Source organism: Urocitellus parryii, chromosome 3 (genome assembly GCF_045843805.1).
Source record: "Urocitellus parryii isolate mUroPar1 chromosome 3, mUroPar1.hap1, whole genome shotgun sequence".
NCBI lineage: Eukaryota > Metazoa > Chordata > Mammalia > Rodentia > Sciuridae > Urocitellus > Urocitellus parryii.
This window is the reverse complement of record NC_135533.1, coordinates 54,921,441-54,943,602: the sequence shown is the minus strand read 5'-3', so window position 1 is coordinate 54,943,602 and position 22,162 is coordinate 54,921,441. Positions and strand designations below refer to the sequence as shown.

Here is a 22,162-nt window from a genome sequence, read left to right as displayed (position 1 = left end):
CTAAAAGATACACCCAGGAAGGAGAAAAGCACAATGCTAAGCACATTTTGAATCATGTGCAAACATTTTTGGCAGAGTCCAAAATGACCCAGGCACGATATAACAACGTAGCTTATGGATATGTTAATTTCTAGCTCCCAAACATATACAGCCTAGGTGGTAGCCATCTTTGCTTGCTATTCTGCCTAGGGGATAGCCACCTTGCTATGTAAAGAAATGCAATAAATCATTCTTACTTATCCTCTTTTTGTCAGTCATGTCTGATTTCTACTCTGCATAACTCACTAAGCTAGTGACAGGAGGAAAATAAGGAAAAAGTGGCAACTTGAAAGCTAAGGGGAAAAAATGTTTCACTTGGGCTTCCTCAGCATGGCTGCTTACATCAGCAAGCCATCAAGGAAAACCGCTTTCTTCTGTAGCTGCTTTCCCTGATTAAGTCAGGCCCTGGATAATCTCCTTTTTTGATTAACTCCAAAACAACTGCTTTGGGACCTTAATTCATCTGCAAAATCCCTTTCTTTTGTCATATTCTATTAGTAGAAGAAAGTCTCAGTTACTACCGCACTCAGGGAAAGGAATTAGACAGGGCTTGAATAGCAGTGGGTTGGAAGCAGATCACCCTGGATCTGCTTATCACAGAACAGCTCAGTTGCAGAACAAACAATGATGTAAGGTGAGAGAGGTGACACTAGCAGGAACAATTTCTCAAGAGGGTCAGGGGAAATGGGAAGCAGCATTTGCTTATATAGGGTAGATAGGGGTCTGAAAGTGAAGAGTGTTACCAGCACCTGGTACATTTAGCCATTCCTCTCCCCTTCGCATCCCTTCAGAGGCACCCAGTGTCTTCAGATTCCATGCTTCTGCACTCTGTGAGACAGATGTGATCTTGCTTCTTGTTGGCTTCCTCTCACTGACCCCTCACCCAGGCTTAGGTTTCAGCATTCTCTGGTTTGCTAAACTTGTTCCAAAGCTTTAGCAGATAACTTTCATCAGCTGTTGTCTTTTTTCTTGATCTTTTTTTAAAAAATAAACATTTCTTTAAAATTTTAAAATTTTTGATAAAATATACATAATATAAATTTTGCCATCTTATTCATTTTCAAGGGGACAATTCAGTAACATTTAAATACATTCACATTGTTGTGCAACCAATTCCAAAACTTTTTCATCTTACAAAACCGAAACTCTTAACCCATTAAGCAACAATTCTCCATTCCTCCATTGCCAGCCCTGGCAACCACCATCAACTTTCTGTTTCTATGACATTTGGCTCTTTTAAATGCCTCATAAAAGTGGAATCATACAGGATCGATCTTTTTGTAACTGACTTATTTCACTTAGCATAATGTCTTCAAGCACATGTAAGAATTTCCTTCCTTTTAAGATTTAAATTTTTTAAAAAGTATTTTAATTTTTATTGTGGCTTTCCTTTTGTTTTAACTTATGAATTTCCCCTATTCCTTTAGTTATTATTTTGGTGAGCTTTCAGGAAGTAGAGATTTTAAAAAGTGTGTATCCAATTTGGTCTTCAAAAAGAAATCCATATTCTATTTGCAAAATCTGGTGTTTAAGGAGATATTCTTTGATGTTTTTTAAAAAATGTCTTTAACTTTTAAAAACCCCTTAAATGAGAATAGAATAAAGAATGAATTTGCATTGTCTTCATTTAGCCAGAGGAAAGTTTATGCTTTGATGTTAAGCAAAATGTTACTTCTAGATGCTCCCTTTTCATCATGAGTATAAACTCCTTCATAGGGAATCTAGCACCACTTTGGTTCTCAAAAGTGTTTTTTTCAGACCCACAGTGTACACATCACCTGGGTATGTAATAGAATTCCCAATTTTGGGGTCCTACCTCACACTTACTGAATCTAGGGGTGGGGCTTAGCAACTATATTTTAACCAGTCTTCCAGGTGTTTCAGATGTTTGCCACAATCTGAGAACTACTTGTCTTCTGGAGGTACTTCTTTAAAAGCTAAATCTAGAGATTAAACATTTTAATCCAAATGTTTAGTCTAAATGTTTATAAGATATTCAAGCTATGAAACTGACCATTCTTTAGCAGACATTTTGTTAGGTACATTACCATTCTGGTCCCAACGTTTGGGGCTTTTCTCTGCTGAAGAGGTAGATCTTGCTAAGTCTATACTACCTGATTGATTTCTCATCCTACACTCCAATGGCCTCCCTGGACTACCCCAGTCAAGGCAAGGCAATCCTTAGGATAGTCAAGACCAGCTTACTGGACTTACTCTCTTGAGAATATTAGAGACACCAAAACTGTAGTCAATGTTGAACTGTATATAAAATATAAAGTACATAAACTTACCGTGATGGCTTCAGTGAGCCTTAGGCAAACATAGCCCCTGTATCCTGTCAACTGCTTTTTTTTTTTTTTGCCTTGAATGGGTATATATTTCTTGCACCAGAAAGACTTTATCAGAACACATCTTAACTATTGATAGGGAACGCTGCATGATTGACAAGTTGTAGTTATTATTCTTGCATTGTAAACTTGTCCAAACTGTTGGCTTGTTTTTGGTTTGGCAGCCACATACATGCAAATTGGTATCTCTGTCCAATATGTTTAATTTCTCTGAGTGAAAACACATTTGTTAGAACTCTTATTTCACTGTTGAGCTCTTTCACAGTCTGATTCTCTGAGAAACTAACACAAATTGCTTTGTAAATCAACAACCAAAGAATCAATACCAGGGATGTTCTTTTAAAGAAGTCAGGATAAACAGTACCACTAAGTCACCATCACTGCACTCTAGGGTTCAAAAGAAAATATTTTGAAAATGAAAGCAAAGAAAATCATACAATATTACCAAAAGGTTATGTGATAGTAAATAAAATCCAGAACATGATTTGAGAAGTGTTTGTTCTGGGAACAATACTAACATAATGTGAACATCAGGATCAAACTTTACCTTTTCAGGTCATGGTTATTGATTTAAGAATTGATGCAAATAAAAATCTTTAGAGAAGTGTTTGTGAAGACATTTTCAATGTAACATATCTTCTTTTTAGTATTACACTATTGTAAATCTCCTGGGATGCCAGAGACCAGTAGGTCTTCTAGTCCAATTATACATTTCATGCTTGGTTCATTTCTACATTCCTAAAGAAATGAGAGTCTCTGTGGCATTGTGGTTGATGACAGAGAGCCATCTACCACATCTTATAAATCTACCAAAAGAAATTAAATGAATTTGGAAACAAGATGTAGAATGACACTTTAAAATAATGTTTGGAAGATTATTGTTAATGTTTGGAAGATTAATGCCTTCTTTCTTGTGTCCTTCCTTGGGAAGAGGTGTTAAACGTTGTGGCAGAGACTGACAATTGCCCTAACTCAGTTCTAATCCTCAAATAAATGTTTTCTTGGTACCTAACAGCTCAAAATAAAAGTTACATTCCCAAACTTTCCCTATAATCATGTGTTTCTGATACTGTTGTTGAGTAACTAATTACCCCCAAACCTAGAGGCTTAAAATAACCTTTTCTTTATGTTCATGTAATCTGTGGGTCAGGCCTTTAATAGGGCAAACATCACAGTGTGATTTCCAGCATGTTCTGTTGTTCGAAGCAGTACACAATCCCATTTTGAGGAAGTAAGACTTTAGCTCATCATGGGAGAGTTGCAAGGTCACACTGTAGAAGAACATATGCAACAGGAGATATTGTTGCTGTCAACTTTGGAAAATGCAATCTGTTACACTTACAGGTGTGGTCATGTTGACTAAATTCTGGCCAAGGGAATAGATGAGGACTTGGCAAGAAAGTGTTCTTAAAGGGTATATGTTGAGGAGAAGGGGAGGTTCTCTTCTCTTTTTCTCTTTTCTCTTAGCTGACATATGGACAGGGTAACTAGCACACAACCATTTTGGACCACAAGCCAAGGATTACAGAGCAATAAGATCAAAGGAATCTGAGTCCCTGATGATCATGGAGTAATCTACCAGCCTAAATGGCCTACATTTACATTACAGAGAAATAAGTCTCTCTTGTTTAGTTACGATATTTTGTGCTATAGGTGAACAAAATAATCATAACTAATATAAATATCAACTAATATTGTGTCCAAGAATTGTGAGGATTATCATATTTTATAAAAGTTTACTTCTTTAAAGTGCTTCACTATTACAGTCAGAAGGACTTTAAAAACAACAGAACATCAATATTATGAGGTTATTAGGAAATCAAACTAGAGAAATACATTCATTCATGGGATAAATACAAGATGCATCTTAAACACATGATTAATATCAAGATGCACTTTTAGAAAAGGGAGTAGTTATATTTCTGATTTCTAGTTTTTGAGTTTCTTATGTCATGTATTTTCTCATTTGTGTGGGTGAAGAGAAATCAGAATAACTAAGTGAATAAAATAAAACTAAAAAAAGAAAAAGGAGTGGCTGGCGATATAGCTCAGTTGGTAGAGTGCTTACCTCACACACACAAGGCCCTGAGTTCAATTCCCAGCACTGCAAAATAATAATAATAATAATAGTTAAAAAAAGAAAAAGGAACAAATGAGCTTGCACTTGAACTACTTTATTTACAATGATATGGTCACTGTAGAAAATTAAATATGTGTGTATTTAAATAGCGTTTAGTTGACAAAAGACAATTTTCACTATTCCAAAAATGTAAACACTTGCAGAATTAGCCTCATTGCTGTCAAGGTGACTTTAAAGCACAAATTTGCAATTTTATTTCTCTTTATATTGAAATATTCAGTTTTTTTTTTAGTTCTAATTGAAAATTACTCAAATATATAAGGAAAGGTTTTAAAATAAACAATTAGAGACTAATCAGGCAAAGCTCTTTTTTGCTTTAGGACCATCTGCCCTGACATTGTACACAAATTGCACTGTCCTGTTTGAAGGGTATCAACTAACTTTGATAAGTGATTCCCACTAAATGGTGCCTTTGTCTCAGTAATAGTGCATCCAAGGCACAATGGAAGAGCATCAGCAAGACAAACCATAATACATAGGATGAATAGGGAAAGGTTGGATGAAATGTGAAAGAAAAATGAAGATGTCACAAAGATGGGATAGGATTTCTTTGACCAAAAGAGAACCAATACCACTACCTGACTTTAGACAAAAGACGTCACCATCTCTCAGTGCAACTAGATTCTGAGAGGAAAATAAAATGTCCCTACTGAGGTGGTGGCTGCTTTCAGGACAAATCGCAAGGCAGCAGCTCTGAGTGGGTTTCCCCTGGTGAATGACGTATGGGAATTCGGATCACTGGCCCACGGCTCCCAGACTTGCAGACAGGTGGACAGCGGGGCTGCTTCCCGGCGCCTCACGCGGGAGTCCCACTCCCTGTTGGAGCGCCAGCGCCTGTCGGCGTCCTCCGCCCTGCAGCGCTCTAAGCGGCGCGTGCACAGCGCTCGCCGGCGGGGGTTGCCATGGTTTCTGGGGGTCACGTGGGCGCGCCGCGGCGGGGCGGGGGCGGGGCGCCGGGCGGAGGAGAGGCGCGGCCGCGGTAGGAGCAGGAGGAGCTGGAGATGCTGCCAGCCCTCCCGGGGCCGCGCTCGCTCACCCTCCGCCGCCGCACGGAGCAGCCGCGCGCCGGGAGCCGCGGGCCGGGCCGCCGGGGCCCAGTGCGCCGCGCTCGCTGAGGGTAGCGCCTCCTGCACCCTCGGCGCTCGCTTCGTGGCCGCGGGGCCCGAGATCGGATCGAGGAAAGGGGCGAGGGCGGAGCCCAGGTGCCCGCCCGCCCAGAGGCAGGATGAGTATCGAGATCCCGGCGGGGCTGACGGAGCTGCTGCAGGGCTTCACCGTGGAGGTGCTGAGGCACCAGCCCGCGGACCTGCTGGAGTTCGCGCTGCAGCACTTCACGCGCCTGCAGCAGGAGAACGAGCGCAAAGGCGCCGCACGCTTCGGCCATGAGGGCAGGACCTGGGGGGACGCGGGCGCAGCCGCCGGAGGCGGCACCCCCAGCAAGGGGGTCAACTTCGCCGAGGAGCCCATGCGCTCCGACTCCGAGAACGGCGAGGAGGAGGAGGAGGCCGCGGACACAGGAGCGTTCAACGGTGAGGACCAGACACCTCCACGCCCCCGGGTCCCCTTGCTGCCCACTAGCATTCCCCGCCTTTGCTCTTGAATCATGCAGCTTCGCTCACCCACCTCACCCCGCGTTCTCCACCTTCCCTACCTTCCCATCTCGCCCACCCCCTCAGCATCCATTTCTGTCTCTCCCACTCGCCCACCTTCCTACTCTGCTCTCTTGTCATGCCCTCCCCGTCTTCCCCGCCTCTGGAAGTGCGAGAGCTGAAAGGTTATGGTTCCCTCGGCCCATCTGCCTGCTCTCTTCCTGGTCCGGTTTAGGGTGGGCATCCGTTGGGAGGACAACTTTCACTGTGGTTGGAGATATTTCGCTTGGAGGACACCATTGTGAATAAAGGAACCTGGCCCACTGGGCATCCTCTTTCAGCCCTTGAATTTACTATTGGGGTGTCCAAAGAGAAAAGGCAGAGAGAGTGTTCAATGTGATTGGCTTTGCTGTTGTCAGGACTGTAGATTCACTAAAAGGAGCATGGAATAGGACTCACTGGGGTAATTCAAAATTTATGGTAATATCTGTGACATTCTTGGAAACAGTAATGTATTATTTTCCAATTTACCAGTATCGTCTTATGTTATTTTTGGACACACAACAAAGGATTCTTTTTAGCCTGTAACCCAAGGGGTCTTTGGAATGAGGAAATGGACTAATGGCTTGTTGTTTTAATATAAAACACATATTGAATGATTTGGTGCTTTTTTAAAAAATGAAAAGTGTGTGAAAAACACTGTAGGAAGTTCTGAAAGCTTGTTGGTTGTCTTTAGAATGAAAAGCCAGTGAGTAATTGTAAGGACTGTGCCAGACACTGAAGCTAGAAAGAATGAATGGGAAAGAAAAGGAATTTTCTCAAATAGCTGCTTTTGGCAAGTCCCACCCCTTCTGCTTACAACCCTCTTTGCCTAACACACACAGACACACACGCACCTTCACAGCCTCCTGTATTTACACAATATGCCTAAATTCCATTTTTTATGGTATCCCAAGCTAAAATAAAATACTTGTGCAAATGTGCAAGTGTTTTCTCTTTGTGGTGTAAGGCAAACATACATGTAGCATTGCACCAGCTTTTATTTATTTATACTGCTGTGGTTTGTGCATCCACAGTGCATTTTGTATAATGAAAACATTTTCAAGTGTCATTTCATTTCCTCATGTCCCTTCCTAGGAAGATGTTTCTTTTCTTTGCAGAATTAATCACACATTTAAATGAGTTATAAAATTCATGCTTTTTTTTTTTTAGCTTGTCTAAAACAATCACAGAAACCTGGAAATTAGTCCACTATGAAGATAAAAGGGAAGATTGTTACTTAAATTTTAAATTGTGGGCACTTTTTAGTGTTTCCCAGGATAGGGTAATCATAGTCTTAATTGTTCTTTTTGTGTGCACACACACAAAATTAATCAAATGCTTTTCTTATTAGAAGCAAGAGAAAGAGTACTATTTTATGTAGATGAAAAGGAGAAGCCAATAATGGATGCCATAGAAAAGGCAGAGGCATCTAATATTTCTTTTATGCTCCCGACACATCTGTGCACATGCAGGCATGCACACACAGACATGCACACACACAAAGAAAAGGAAAGGACCTGTTTCCCAGATAAGAAGGAGCTAGGAACTAAGAGTCTTGAACCTGTATTCCTATAGTATTGTTAATGTAACTAAAATATTTTGTTTGTATAATGCTCTTGAAGTACTGTGCATTGATGATTCCATATTCTCCCTATAACAGTGGGTATTTGTGCACAGAAAAGATGTAATTTTCATTTTGTAATGTAAGAAACAAGCTGTTAACTTGTAAGCAGCAGGATATTTTATTTGGCTTTATATTTTCCAAGATACTTTTACTGTAAAATTATTCAACTGGAGTTTTAGTAAATACTTGTTAACTGGTTGTGCTATTTATTCCCCTGCCTGACCCTCAAGGACTTTGAAAACTTTTGACTGCAACCAAGTACAGTTTGATCATTATGCTGTGGACATACATGTTTACATGTATTCCTGAAGCTTTGGCAACAGTATTCCTTCTAGGTGCACTGCTTTGTGATATTTTCTTTTCTAATCATTTTTTTAAAAGTAAATTGTTGGCTAAAATCACTTAATTGTAAGCTACAAAATATCTGGTACACTTTTTTGTAAAGTTCCAAATAATGAATATTTTAGACTTTGCTCTGTCAAATCAATATCTCCCCCCACCCCCCTTAACAACCTTTTAAACACACACTCCCTCTGGAGGTTGAGGTCTGCAGACCAATCTTGCCCACTGGGAGTTGGTGGGTACACTGTGGAGGGAGTCAAAATACTTCCACTAGAGAAAAAAAAAAACATGTCAGGACTGAACCTAGACAACACAAAGCCATCAGTTTAATATCTGCATCCAGAACAGTGCCAAAGAAAACCCATCAGAGACTGGGGCAATTTTCTTGGCGTAGTAAAGAATAAATGTTAGGGAAAAAAGTCTTAATTTACTGACACAGCACAAGACCAGCTGGATCAATAAGTTTTGCATTTTCATGCGCATCTCAAGGAAGTTTGATTCAGAAATGAATATAACTTGGTACTATTCTTGGAGAGCTTTTGCAAATAAGTGAATAGGCTAGGGTGGGACATAGTTTTGGGGGTGTTTGTTTATTTGTTTATTGATCACCAGACATCTCCAGGCATACTGAAACCTATAGTTCCTGACCATACTTTGAAAACCATTGAACATAGATGGTGATAATAATGCCTCCTTAATAATATTTATAAAGAATGCTGTTTGTTAACATATGCTGTGTACTAGGCACTATCTGAATGCTTTTGTTCATTCCCCTAGTTCCATGAGAAAGATGAGACACCAGTTGACTAGTGTTTCATAGGTAGTGTGCTGTAAAACCAGGATTGGGACACAGGTGAGCCTGGTTTCATCCATGTGCTTTTGACTTGCCAGGCTTATCTACAAAGGGGGCTGGGGCTATCATAACCTGTGCTAGCCCCTTATATATCAAGCTCTTCTTGAGACTTTGAATGTGTTTTGTCTTTTTGGCTTTGGAAAATTAACTTGTCCAAGATGGTGTACAGGACCAGTAAGTAGCAGATACTTGTTCCATAACATCTGTCTTACTTTGAAGCCCAAGACATCAAGGAGTTCTTAAATGAAATTTGTTCCATGGGCTGACTCACAGGTCAAGTTTTCCTAGGTATTTTTCCAGTATTCATAATGGGTTTGCATTGTTGGTTCACATCTTCTCTCACGAATCCCTTTAGTATAGTGATGGTGTTTATAACACATTATGTTGAGATTAAAAGAAAAGTTGTTGACCATGAAACTGGTGCTCAATGACTAGCATAAGGGTCAAGCCTCTGACTTTGGCCTCATAATGTAGAGGTAGAATCAGAAAGCCAGGCACCTACAGTTCACTGGAAAAATCTGGTCTAGTCCACAGTTCAATCAATGGTCTTTGAAGGTCCAGTGCTGTGGCTGTAGATGGCGCCAAGCCAGCTAGCTAGTCAGGTAGGTAAAAGTAGGCTTTACTTCTTTCCTGCCTTTCCAAAGGAATCTTTTATCTTAACTATATTGCTTCTCTATTCCAATCCTGTTCTCTTCTAATTTTATCAGTTCATATTATTACTTTCTGGTTACTATCATTCTAAAACCTAAAGGTCAACACATTGGCTTATGGCGATCCTCTTTAGGAAAACTCCTGATACTGGAAAGAAGCTATCGTGGAGACTGCTTGGCATCTTCTCTGCGTACTTGCTTCCTTATCCTACAGGAAGCACATAAAGCTTGACATGGAAAGACCAGTGTCCTTAAGCCTAGACCTTATTAGAGCATTTATAGTAGCCCAAAGAGTTAAATCACTATTAATTTGAAGTAAAATCTATGGTGATTAGTAGTTTCATATAGACTTTATTGTGAGATCTTGTGTGGTTCACCCATTTCCTCAATGAAAAATGCCAAAATTAAAAATGAAGTACATACATTCAGATTATTCCTATAAATTGACAAGTATTAAACAAAATAAACTACATAGGGGTACATGCAGAGCAGTCAGTCTGGGAAATAATGTGGAAGAACTGATTTTTCTGTCTTGTGTATATATACAAATATTTGGAACCATACCAACAAGCACATAAAAGATATTTAAGTTGAGATTTACCATACAGTAACCGTGACCTAACCTTTTTAACTCTTACCAATATTTTGCACAGTCTGAAGGATCACTTCTAGTCCTTCAGACTGTGCAAAATATTGGTAAGTTAGAGCTTGTGGTGGTGGGAGACTAAGAGAATAGTTATTTATCATGAAAAAAAATCGTTGAAGAAGAGCTGAGAATATTCATGTGTCTAAGTTTCCTTAGTTGACTATGAGCAATGTTCTTCATTTCTGTTAGATGCAGAATTAGGACCAAGTTTCACTGTTAACTTGAATAAAAGTCAGAAATCTGTCTGAATGGTTTACATGGTTTCCCTGAAATTAGGTGGCAGAAGCTATTGCTTCTGATTGGCAATAGACTGATTGACTGCTCAAGAATTTGCTGTGAAAATGATCTTAACTGGCTCATTCTGTTAACTATTGAGTTCGTGGTCTGGTAGTAGGAAATTGTAGACAGTAGGTGTAACTTCAAAAATTGTTGGCCAATTTATTAGGCTCACCTCCTTATGCCCTTTTAAGAATTTGCTCTTTATGGTCACTAGAAGCTTTTATGAGACTAAGCAGCCAATTGTTAGCTCTTGCCTCCTGCAGCCAGTGGCAATCAACATCTGTCTAAAAAAAAATTACTTTAGTAGTTATAGTTACCTTGTACCAACCAAAAGCTAAATATCTTTTTAATGTGTTATGAACCTCTCAAATACACTTAATTAGGCTGAGAAATGTCCATGAACGTTAGCTTTTTGGATAAACTATAAACATTCAGACATTAGTGTATGAATCACTGTGCTAAATGCATGTTATTGCATTAATATACCTACCTCATCAGCTGTGGTGGTGCACATCTGTGATCTCAGTGACTCAGGGGGCTGAGGCAGGACAATGACAAGTGATGCCTTAAGCCACTTAGCAAGACCCTGTCTCAAAAGGTCTAGGGATGTAGCTCAGTGACAAAGTGTCCCTGGGTTTGATCTCCAGTACCCATCCCACCGCCACCACCCAAAAAAAAAAAAAAAAAAACCTACCTCAAGGTTGTCACAAGGATAAACGGATTGATATTTGTAAGACCATTTGGATAGTAGACATAGCAAGCATTGAATACATTCAAATAAATTGTTTAATTGGTATGAAACCTTGCAAAAGTTCAAACTTTTGTAGAATAGCAATTTCATAGTGTTTTATGGACATAAATCTAATATTTGTACTTTTCGGAGAGCTGAAGTAGGAAATGTTCTCAAGCAGCAGCTCCATTTAGAATTTAATGTGAAATTCTGTTGCATAGTAATAAATTCCACATCCTTTCAACTTATAATTTGTAGCTAAGAGCTCCAGGGTTTTGTTATTAATGACACTGTGTAGTCTTCGGCTATTAGAGATTTACGTGATAGTTTCAAATCCTCTTCAAATGGATTACATCATTCATGACAATGGCTGAAATATTGAAGCCATTCTTTTAGTTACGAGCATAACACAGTAGTATTAGAGAAGATTTAAAAAATATTTTGAGTTAGAGATGGTAATTTCTGAAGTAGAATAGTTAAGAACATTATTCATTTAAATAGCAGTATTAAGTGGATTGCTTTAGGGTTGAAATTGGGACATCAAAGGACTTGAAATCGTGTTCTGTTCTTAACCACCTATTACTTTGGGTTTTGCTGAAGGAAAGTAAAAGAAGAAAAGCCAGAAGGGGCTGGGAGAGAGAGAAATCCAGAGAAGCCAGAGAAAGGGAGAAGGAAAATCACCTGAGACATGTGAAGGCTTCCTTAAGTCACTCACACTTTGTCTGAAGAGAGCGCGTACTATAAAATCACCTAGGCAAAAATGGAAGCATTAGATACTTTAATTTTTCTGCCTGTGTTAAAAAACCAAACTTATTTCATGCAAGACAGTAATAGCTTTTCATTTGAGGTCGCACATAGTGATGTGCTTGCTGTGTCTTGGTAGAACAGAAGTAAATACTGAATGGTTATTTATTGTTATAAATCTCACTGCATGGATTCCAGTAAATTTCCAGCTGTCAAGGTTGTGTTCCTAGCTGTGTTTAAAAAAAAAAAAAAAACAAGTATGTTTCTTTTTCACCTGCGCAAATACCAACAGGAGACCATTGAATCTGTCAATTAGGAGTTTGTTTATGACCCCTGAAGAAAGACATTTATCAGAGTAGTAGCAATAAGAGAAGGCCTATGGTGGGAATTGTGGAATATTTTAGAGTGAGGAACTCAGTGAAGGAGACTGAAGTGGTTGACCACAGTGTCAGTGTTAGAAGTGTACAGAGTCACAGTACCAGAAGGGGGCCAGGACCTGGAGTGGCCAATTAGGAGAAGGAATATGTAGAAGTCACTCACATTTACTCACAGTACAAATGTTTAACCTCCTTTTTAATTTTTATTTTTTTAAGAAAAAAATTATTAAGTTTGCTCTGTAGAATTAAGAAACAATTTCACAGAGTGTAGATGTGATCTGTGAGACAGGTAAGAGACAGAAAAGTTCCTTCCTTAAATTTAGTAGGTCTTGGTCTTATAAATTTTGTTTTGTTCATAGAACTGTCACTAACATTTTGTGTTCTGTTTACATTAGCTTACATATTATGAATTTTTCCTGCCTTCTATTCAGGTGCTAGGTATGGTTTGAATAGCTGGGCTCAAGAAAAGTACTTTTGGATTTTGCCTTCAAAATTCCTGTTTTTTATTTTATCCCCCCCCCCCCCTTCGATTCTTTTTTCAGGACAGTGAAACTTTGAATTAGACGGTATTTGACAGTGGAGAAGAATGGAGAGTGCAGCAGTTTTTCCAAGTTGGATGAATTACTGTTGTGTTGGGTCTTGTTCTTGTCTTTGCCGTCTTATCCACACCGTCTGTTGTGATGACAGAGCCCACTGCAAAAACCTCACTGTGATGCTGATCATTATCTTTATTTTATGGGAGTGAATTTTGTGTCTCAGAAATTCAAAATGACTCAGACCATTCCATTATGTAATTATTTTGTGGAAAGAATTTGAGCTAAAATTTTCAGGTCATGGCTTACAAGAAAACAAAACAATCTAAAAAAAAATCAGAAATATAAACACAGTTGGTGTAACATTTATAAATGTCTCAGCAATAGGTTCTGCCATTTGTAGCTTAATAATGTTTGAAAACGAAAAAAAAATCATTCCAGTTGCTGCTATTTAAATGTTTCCTAATTTTTGAAAAAGACAAAAAGGTCAAAATATAAACACATGTTCCACATAAAAGCCAAGCCAACAAGATATACTGTATACAGTTATTCCTGTATCCGTTTGCCTAGGGACTGACATTATTTAATTTACATTAGCTGTTCCAAGTTGAAACAGTTCATGGGAGTGATATTAAGGGGATGAGGGGGTTACAAAAAAAAGCACGCAAAAAACCCCCATATTTGCTTAAATACATTTTAGACTCAAAAAGCATTTTTTTCAAAAGGTCATGTTGAATTAAAACATGACTCAGCCATTTCATTCCCATCTTTATAGAATGCTAATGTTTGTTAAATTGTGTTTTGTTTCTTTAGTAATAATTACTGTTAACATTTTTGGCTGCTTATCCTCCAGATGTTGAACAAGGCCTGTTATGTACATCATTTAGTCTTTCCCAAAGTAAGTGCTGGAATGGGGATTTGAACCTGGCATTCTGATTTCAGAGCCCAGTTCCTGAACCATACATAAAGTACATACACTTCATTTTCAGTAACTCTTATAGCAATAATATGATTGAAAAGAACATACCAAAAAATAAGCTACATATTTTTTCCTCTAAAAACGTGTGGCCCAACCCTTTTACAACTGGCTTTTTCTGTCTATTCCACCTAGATTACTACTTTATGTACTTTAGAAATGCAGTAAAATATTTTAGAAGTAAACACCTCATATACTGTTTATTTCCTCTAAAATTGTTTATTTTACATCCTTGTTAGCAAATATAAGTGTGGAATACACTCCCAATGTACTTGTAAATTTTATACGTGTACCAGTATATTAATTTATTGTTTATATATAAGCTTCCCACAATATTAATTTTGAAAGGAAGAAGCAAAAATTAATTGTGAGCAAGTTCTAAATGTTGTCCTGGGCCTCAAAAGATTGCCTTATACAGTGGCTCAGGGTTTATGAACTCCATTTTGGAAACCATAATTTACAATACAACTTAACTTGATCTCTATTAATGTGTAAGATGTGATTAACTTTTGGTTGGTTTCCAGATTTAAGTTTCTAGATTATGAAGGACTTGCAGGTAGGCAGGGATCTAGTTGTATCTGCACATGCTCCTTTTTAAATAAACATTCATTAGATAAGTTAATGGACTCAACAGAAAATTTTGGTGGAATATAGAGGAAAATTCTCTAATGAGAAGGAAATAAATCATGTTACCTAAAAAAGGAAGATCCAGGATTTTTCTTTTTATTTTTTTTAAATGTTTTATTTATTTATTATTATTTTTTGCATTACAATTCTTAATACACCTTTATACTGCAGTTTATCATGTCTCTGATTGTATATAAGGTATGTTGACACCAAATTCACATCTTCATACATGTATTTTGTATAATGATGAGGGTCTCCTTCCACCATCCATGCTATTCCCCTTCTCCCTTCCTTTTCCTTCCACCCCTATTCCCTATCTAGAGGTAATCTTCCTCCCTTGCTCTCTCTCCCAACCCCATTTTGAGTCACCCCCCTTTTATCAGAGAAGACATTCAGCATTTGTTTTTTTGGAATTGGCCAACTTCACTTAACATAATCTTCTCTAATGCCATCCATTTCCCTGTAAATGCCATGATCTTATTCTTTTTTATTGCTGAGTAATATTCCATTGTATATAAATGCCACATTCTTTTATCCATTCATCCACTGAAGGACATCTAGGTTGGCTCCACAGTTTAGCTATTGTGACTTGTGCTGCTATAAACATTGATGTGGCTGTGTCCTGTAGTGTGCTGTTTTTAGGTCCATCATTTGACCCAGCTATTCCTCTTAGGATTTTTCTTTAAACTCGATTCCTGTATGCATCTTGGACTGTGTCCTAGACTGTAGATTACTAATGTTCTTGGTGCAAATTTTGTAGGTGGAGCCGGCCATTGTGGCACACTTGTAATCCCAGTGACTTGGGAGGCTAAGGCAGGAGGATTGAAAGTTTGAGACCACCCTCAGTAACTCAGTGGGACTCTAAGCAACTTTGCAAGACCCTACCTCAAAAAAAGCAGGGGGGGGGGCTGGAAATATGGCTCAGTTTTGTGGTACAGCCCCCATGAGTTCAGTCTCCATTAATGGGGAAAAAAATGTGGATGGGACAAAGAGAATCATACAGCATAATAAGTGCTATAGATGTTTAGGAATCACTAAATTGTGGGTTGGGGTTGTAACTCAGTGGAAGAGTGCTTGCCTAGCATGTATAAGGCATTGGGTTCAATTCTCAGCACCACATAGAAATGAATAAAATAAAGGTCCATTGACAACTAAGAAAAACCATTAAATTGTGGAAATGCCATTCAGAATTAGAAGAAAGTGTAAAGTTTAAAAGAATAGTTCTTTTAGTGTCTTAGGAATATCTCAGGAAGGATACCTTTGGGGATGGTACTTGTTAGGAGGAAAAGAGTTCACTATTTTCTGTTTTGTAACTTTCAAAAAAATGTTTATCATTCATTATATTACCTATTATAGTAATGTTAAGTGTAAAAAGACCTGCTATAAAAGCAATTCTTTTGTAAAGGTTCACTAAATGGCAAATAAAACACAATTTATAGAGACACATGACATGGTTGTAAGTTAATATAGCCAAATATTCTCACTTAAGTTTTTCTCTTGGTCCCAAGTGTTGTTTTACTAAATCTCACTCTTTCTCCAGAAGTTAGTTTACAAATCACACCAAAAATTTTCCCAAGTTTCCCTTATTGATGTTAGTAGTGCCCGTGTGGTAGGGTGAATAGACACTCTTGTCACAGGAAGCTTTGCAGATTAGGGGTCTTCACTGCAGGCAGGCAGGAATGTGGGTGCTCAAACCTTTTTACATGTAAAACTCATTTGAAAATTAAATGCCTAATAGTAAATGTTTATAAATGTACAGTGGTTGAAGCCTTTAGTCACACATATATTTTAAAATGCTAGTCTAGTAATCCTTTAATTAGAATGCATTTTAAAATGTTTTCATGAGATTTAAAATGCTTTAGTCTTCAGTTACAGAGAAGTAAACTTCATTTTATCAAAAATGAAGCTTATTTTTAGACCTGACGTGATCACTGTACGAAATGCAGAGAATAAAGGCACACAGGCTTGTCTTCCCTTTAAATTTCTCCCATTCCGATTGAGGTGACATTCTGACCCCATGTGAGCCTCTGATGCTATATGTCACTGCTTCTGCTCACGTGAACCCTGTGCTAAATCTCGTTTGGGGTTGTGTCCCAAACCTGCTTTGTCCACTCTCATCTCCGCCCTTGCGCGCTGCCTTCCTCCCTTTACTGCTCGGCTCTTTGGGACCCCAGTGTTTCCCACTAGCTCTAGCGTTGACCTCCCTCTGAGGATCACATTGACACTTCCATCAGTTCTTCATTTGCATGTTCTTCAGTGACCTGCAGATAATTTTGTTCTAAACTGCATGTTATCGTCTTCCTCCTATCTTTTCTGTACTGTTATTTCATTCTTTTATTTTTTTCCTCTACTGATTTGAGAAATGTGTCTCACAGTTCTCACATGCAGTAGTTCACTGTTACGGAAATGCACACAAAACAAGATTGCTTTTAGTTGCCAAAAATTTAAGCGTCCTGGCATGAAAAATCTGAAATAATGGAAAGTTTTTTTTTTTTTTTTTTTAAGTTTGACTTTAATTTTGGCATGGACTCTGGGTTTGAATCCTAGTAGTGCCCTTTATAACTTTTGGGACCTTTGGCAAGGTACCTTATGATCTGTGCCTCAGTTTCCTCATTTATGAAATAGGAGTAATGACAGTATCTACGCCAGAAGACTGTTGTAGTAATTAAATGAGCTAACAGGGCCTGGCATGCAGTAAGCATCACTTGTGGGCCGATTTAAAAAAGAAAGAAAGAAAAGAAACAAGTCACACGTTTTAGAAGTTAGTGAGAATGTGACAGTTTTTTTTTTTTGGAAACATAATAAGCTTGCTCTTAAGGCACTGTAGTAGTAGTACTTTAAAAAATTATTAATGGAAATATAAAAATAAAATCTTTGAGTCTTATGTTGTCTCAATTTTTAAAACACCCATTGTTCTGAAAACTCAGGGCCTCCTTTAATTCCATTTCAAATTCAAGGTAGTTTGACTTAAAAAAAAATAAAAAAGCGATGGATTAAAGCTTTGCTTTGTTTTCACACTGTTTTTCCCCTTGAGAATAACTGTTAAACTGATAGAATAAATAAAGTTGTATGTATACAGTCTCCAAATTTATGGTCTTATTTAACTTCTACGAGTCAGTTTTAAACAACTTAGGACAGAGTAGGTAGGAACACTGAAAATAGTGCTTTATTTAAATGAGGCAGATGCTTGCAGTAGAAACATGACCATGTGCCTGAAATATAAATTAATTGGAAAAAATTAGTTGCATTAAATTGACAGCTTGTTGCCTTTTCCTCAAGTCATAATATTTATAAAAGTAAGCTCTTGTGGGGCAAATTTATACCTCTCCAAGTTTTACATTAGTTTGTTGCTTAATTTCTATAAAACCAAAATTCTGTACTTATTTAACTACAAATTGCTAATGTAATGTGTTTTTAGATGGCAAAAAAAGACAATCCTTTTGTATATTTATTTTCACATTGAATTGTTCAAAGGTCTTCAATTTTTTTTGTTTGACTATCATTAACAAGTTTACCCAATAAGCAGTTTTAGGACTTTTTGTCATATTTTAAAATAATAATTACCTTATAATTGTTTACAAAGAATATAAAAGGTATTTTAGTGTTTGAATTTTAACAAAAACTCATTTGTAAAAAGGATATGGTGTGAGGGCTGGAGTTGTAGGTCAATGGTTGAGCACTTGCCCTGCCTGCGTGAGGTACCGGGTTCAATTCTCAGCACCACATAAAAATAAATAAGTAAAATAAAGGTATTGTGTCCATCTACAGCTAAAAAATATCTTAAAGAAAGATAATATATGAAAAATACTTTAGAAGCACATTTAGCATACAAATACAATGTGAACTAATCTCCTTGAACTGATTTTACCCGCCCATACTAAAAAGAACAGAGAATTATTTTTTCTCTTTTTAAAACTATGAGGTATTTCCAGTATACAAAGAGATACAAAGACTAAATAACACTTATGAAAGCCATCTCCTAGCTCCAACAAAGTTTGGCACCCTTCAGTTTTTTTGTGTTTTTCTTTTAAGAATATACCACGTATACAGTATTTGGTATTTATATTTCCTGTGCATTATTTTGCACAAGTACTTCTTAGGCATTTATTCATTAGTTAGAAATAGTGTTATTTTAAATTTAGTCCAAGTTTGTATAAATTTCCCCTATGGAAATTTAATTTGTGTATAGTATTATCCTTTAACTACTTTTAATTTTATTTTTTACACAAATAGAGCGTAACTTTTCATTTCTCTGGTTGTACCTGACGGAGAGTCACACCATTTGTGCAATCATACCCATACATAGGGTAAGAATATCCATCTCGTTCTACCATCCACCCCTTACACCCCACTCCTCCCTCTCCTCTGCTCAATCCAGAGTTCCTCCATTCTCCCCTTGCCCATTATGGATCAGTATCCACTTATCAGAGAAAACATTTGGCCTTTAACTTGTTTTTGAGAACAGTATTTGAGATGTTAAATTGATTCATGCAGCTCCAGTTTATTTATTTTAAACTGCTAGGTAGTATACTCATATAAATAAATACTTTATTCAGTCTCTGGTAAATATTTTGGTTGTTTCCAATTTCTTATTCTTATAGTGCTGTAGTGAACAGTGTGTGTGTGTGTGTGTGTGTGTGTGTATTATGAAATTATACTAGTTTTTGAAGACTGTTTTCAAAGTATGGTATAGAGACCCCAGAGGGCTATTTGTCTCCCACCCCTAGACCTTTTGAGGAGGCTATAGGACAAAAAGTAAAATAATACTAACTTGATGTTTTCTGTCATGCTTTTAAAAATATACAGCATAATTTTCTGGAGGGCACATGAGGTATGACTGCATAGATTGAATGCAGGTGCAGATATGAGAACCTGGCTATCTTCTAGCAGATTTGGAAAATGTAAAACAAAGGCATTCTAAATATAACTAACTTTTGTTTCAATTGGAAAATGTAATTGTTTTCTATCAAAGTATGTTATTTGTGATAACAGGCAACTTTTATTGTTAGATTTAAATTAAATATTATTTAAACATTTATCAGTTTTTAACTTTGAATACAGTAAATATTAATGAATATAATTCACATAAGCAAATAGTTCCCAAGAGTGTAAAGAACTTTTGAGACTTACCAATTTTAGGATACACTTAAATTTTGTGGAAAATATTTTACTGGGAGTTTTATTAAAGTTACATTGCATATATGATCCAAGTTGGAGAGAAAAGACATTTTTTAATAATTTTTTTTTAGTTGTAGATGGACAAAATACCTTTATTTTTTATTTATTTATTTTTATGTGGTGCTGAGGATTAAACTCAGTGCCTCACACATGCGAGGCAAGCACTCTGCCACTGAGCCACAACCCCAGCCCAGAACAGACATTTTTAATGATATTCAACCTTCTATTCATGAATGTGGTCTCTTTTCTTTTTCTTCAATAAGGTTTTGTAATTTTTTTTCACAAAGAATTTTTGTATCCTCTCAGTTTCATTCCTAAGTAACTTTTCATTTTTATTGTTATTATATCTGGGACTTCTTTCTATTATATTTTGTAATTTATTATGTATAAAAGGAACTAGTAAAACTCAATAATAAAAAACCCTAATCAAATTGAACACTATTGGGGGCATGTCAGTAAAGAAGAAAGAAGAAAAGCATGGCTGATAGGCACAGGGAATGATGTTTTGTATTTTAGATATCAGGAAAGTGAAACTTGGTACTACAGAGACACTATTAATATGAGAATGGCTAAAATAAGACATGCCTTATGTTGGCAAAGATGTGGAACAACTAGAACTTTTCTAAGTGACCTGTAAGAGCATAAAATGATACTAATGCTTGGGAAAACTGTGGACTTATTTTAAACATTCATCTACCGTAACCAAGCAATTTCACTCCTAGGCATTAAACCAAGAAATAAAAGCATATGTTTACAAAACTTCTTGTGTAAGAATATTTATAGAAGGCTTATTCAAAATAGTCCAAATTAGAAACAAGTCAAATGTCCATCAACATTTGATGAATAAATAAGTTAAAGCATATTCATGCAAAAGGATGCCACTTATCAGTAAAAATGAACAAGCGGTTGATCCTTTTGACAGCAAGAAAGAACCTCATATTTACCTGAAGCTCAAAGACAGTCAAAAGTAAACCATTATGGTAGAAATTATCTCAGTAATTGCTTATAGGATAGTGGGAATTGACTGAAGGGGGCTTACAGAAACTTTCCAAGATGTTGGAGTGTTTTTTATCTTCATTGGAGTGTTGTATATGTGAGTGTCAAAATTCATTGAATTTTGTATCTCATTATATGTCAATTCCACTCAGTTAAAGAAGAATTGGAAACATGAATGCTATTGAAGTCCTCTTTTCCATACTTTTGAGAAATACTGTTGCTTTCTACTCTCTTGTGAAATCTTTTTTTTTTAAATAACTTTTATTTATTTATTTTTTATGTGGTGCTGAGGATTGACCCCAGTGCCTCATCTGTGCTAGGCAAGTGCTCCACCACTGAGCCCCAGCCCCAGCCCTTCTTGTGAAATCTTTTATCATCATCATCATCATCATCATTTGGAGATTAAAGTCCAGGTTATATTTTCATGATTTTTAAGCACAAATGAGATTGCTTTTTTTTTTTTTTGAGTATTAGTCCATTTTTTATTGTGAAACAGACTTAAAATATAATTGGTTACAACTGCACATACTTTCTCATGAGTCTGTGGTTGGTTGTGATTTGGGTGATTTCAGATGGACATGGCTCCAGGCTGTAGACCTGAGTTCTGCTCTGCCCCTCATGTAGCCTCCTTTTGGAATAAGTGATAACTGGAGACTTCCATTTCCCGGTGATGTTAGAAACACAAGCAGCCAGGCTAGAATTATCCAAGCACATTTGAAGAAGACTATGTGTTTTTTGTCTTGCTAACTTTCTCCTGGCCTGAGGGTCACATGCAAAACACAGTAACTATGGGGAGGGAAATGTACTCTACCCCTGGAAGTGGGAGGTACTGCAAAGGATGTAACATATACTTCCAGAGCAGGAAAAATGTGAGAAATTGAGAACAGTAATACAAAGTGGTTGCTTTTTTGCTGCTTGGGGGGAAAAAGCCAAAGGCTAGTCAATCTCTACTATTTTAAAATCAGTTGTATGTTTTCATCCAATACTGTATTTTAATTGATGAGTTTCACAAACTTAATACTTGTGTGAATATCACATTTGTCCAAATGATTTTAGGTGTCAGGGAGTATCCCCTATGACATTAGTTTTTCATTAGCACTGCTTGTGTATTTAAACTAATATATGTAATTGCATGTAGTGTTCTAAGTACTGGGGTAGTGTAGTGAAGCACACTGACAAGGAAACCCTACCTTCTTGGAGCTTGTAGTCTAGCATTAAAGGAAATAGAGGATAAGTGTAAAACACTAGAAATTTTTAGATAGCTGATCACCCTGGAGAGAAGGAAACAGGATGGTCGGTTTGAGAGGGACTGGAGGGGCTACTTGTTAGTTACACAGGTTGTTCAAGAAAGGGCTTCCTGAGGAGAGGACCTGTGAGCCAAGGCTGGAATGGCAGGAAATTTTTCGTTCTGGGAAAATACAGGGAAGGTTTTGTATACTATTTTCTTTA

General features: G+C 37.3%; 1 protein-coding gene across 1 annotated transcript in view; it reads left to right on the top strand.

The window, feature by feature from the left end:
- Positions 1 to 5,598: 5,598 nt before the first annotated feature.
- Positions 5,599 to 22,162, top strand: part of Prkar2b (protein kinase cAMP-dependent type II regulatory subunit beta) — a 103,967-nt gene continuing 87,403 nt past the window's right edge. The window contains exon 1 of the mRNA XM_026395755.2: positions 5,599 to 6,056. Within this exon, the coding sequence (XP_026251540.1) occupies positions 5,753 to 6,056 (304 nt within the window). The 5' untranslated portion in view covers positions 5,599 to 5,752. The remainder of the gene's footprint in view (positions 6,057 to 22,162) is intronic.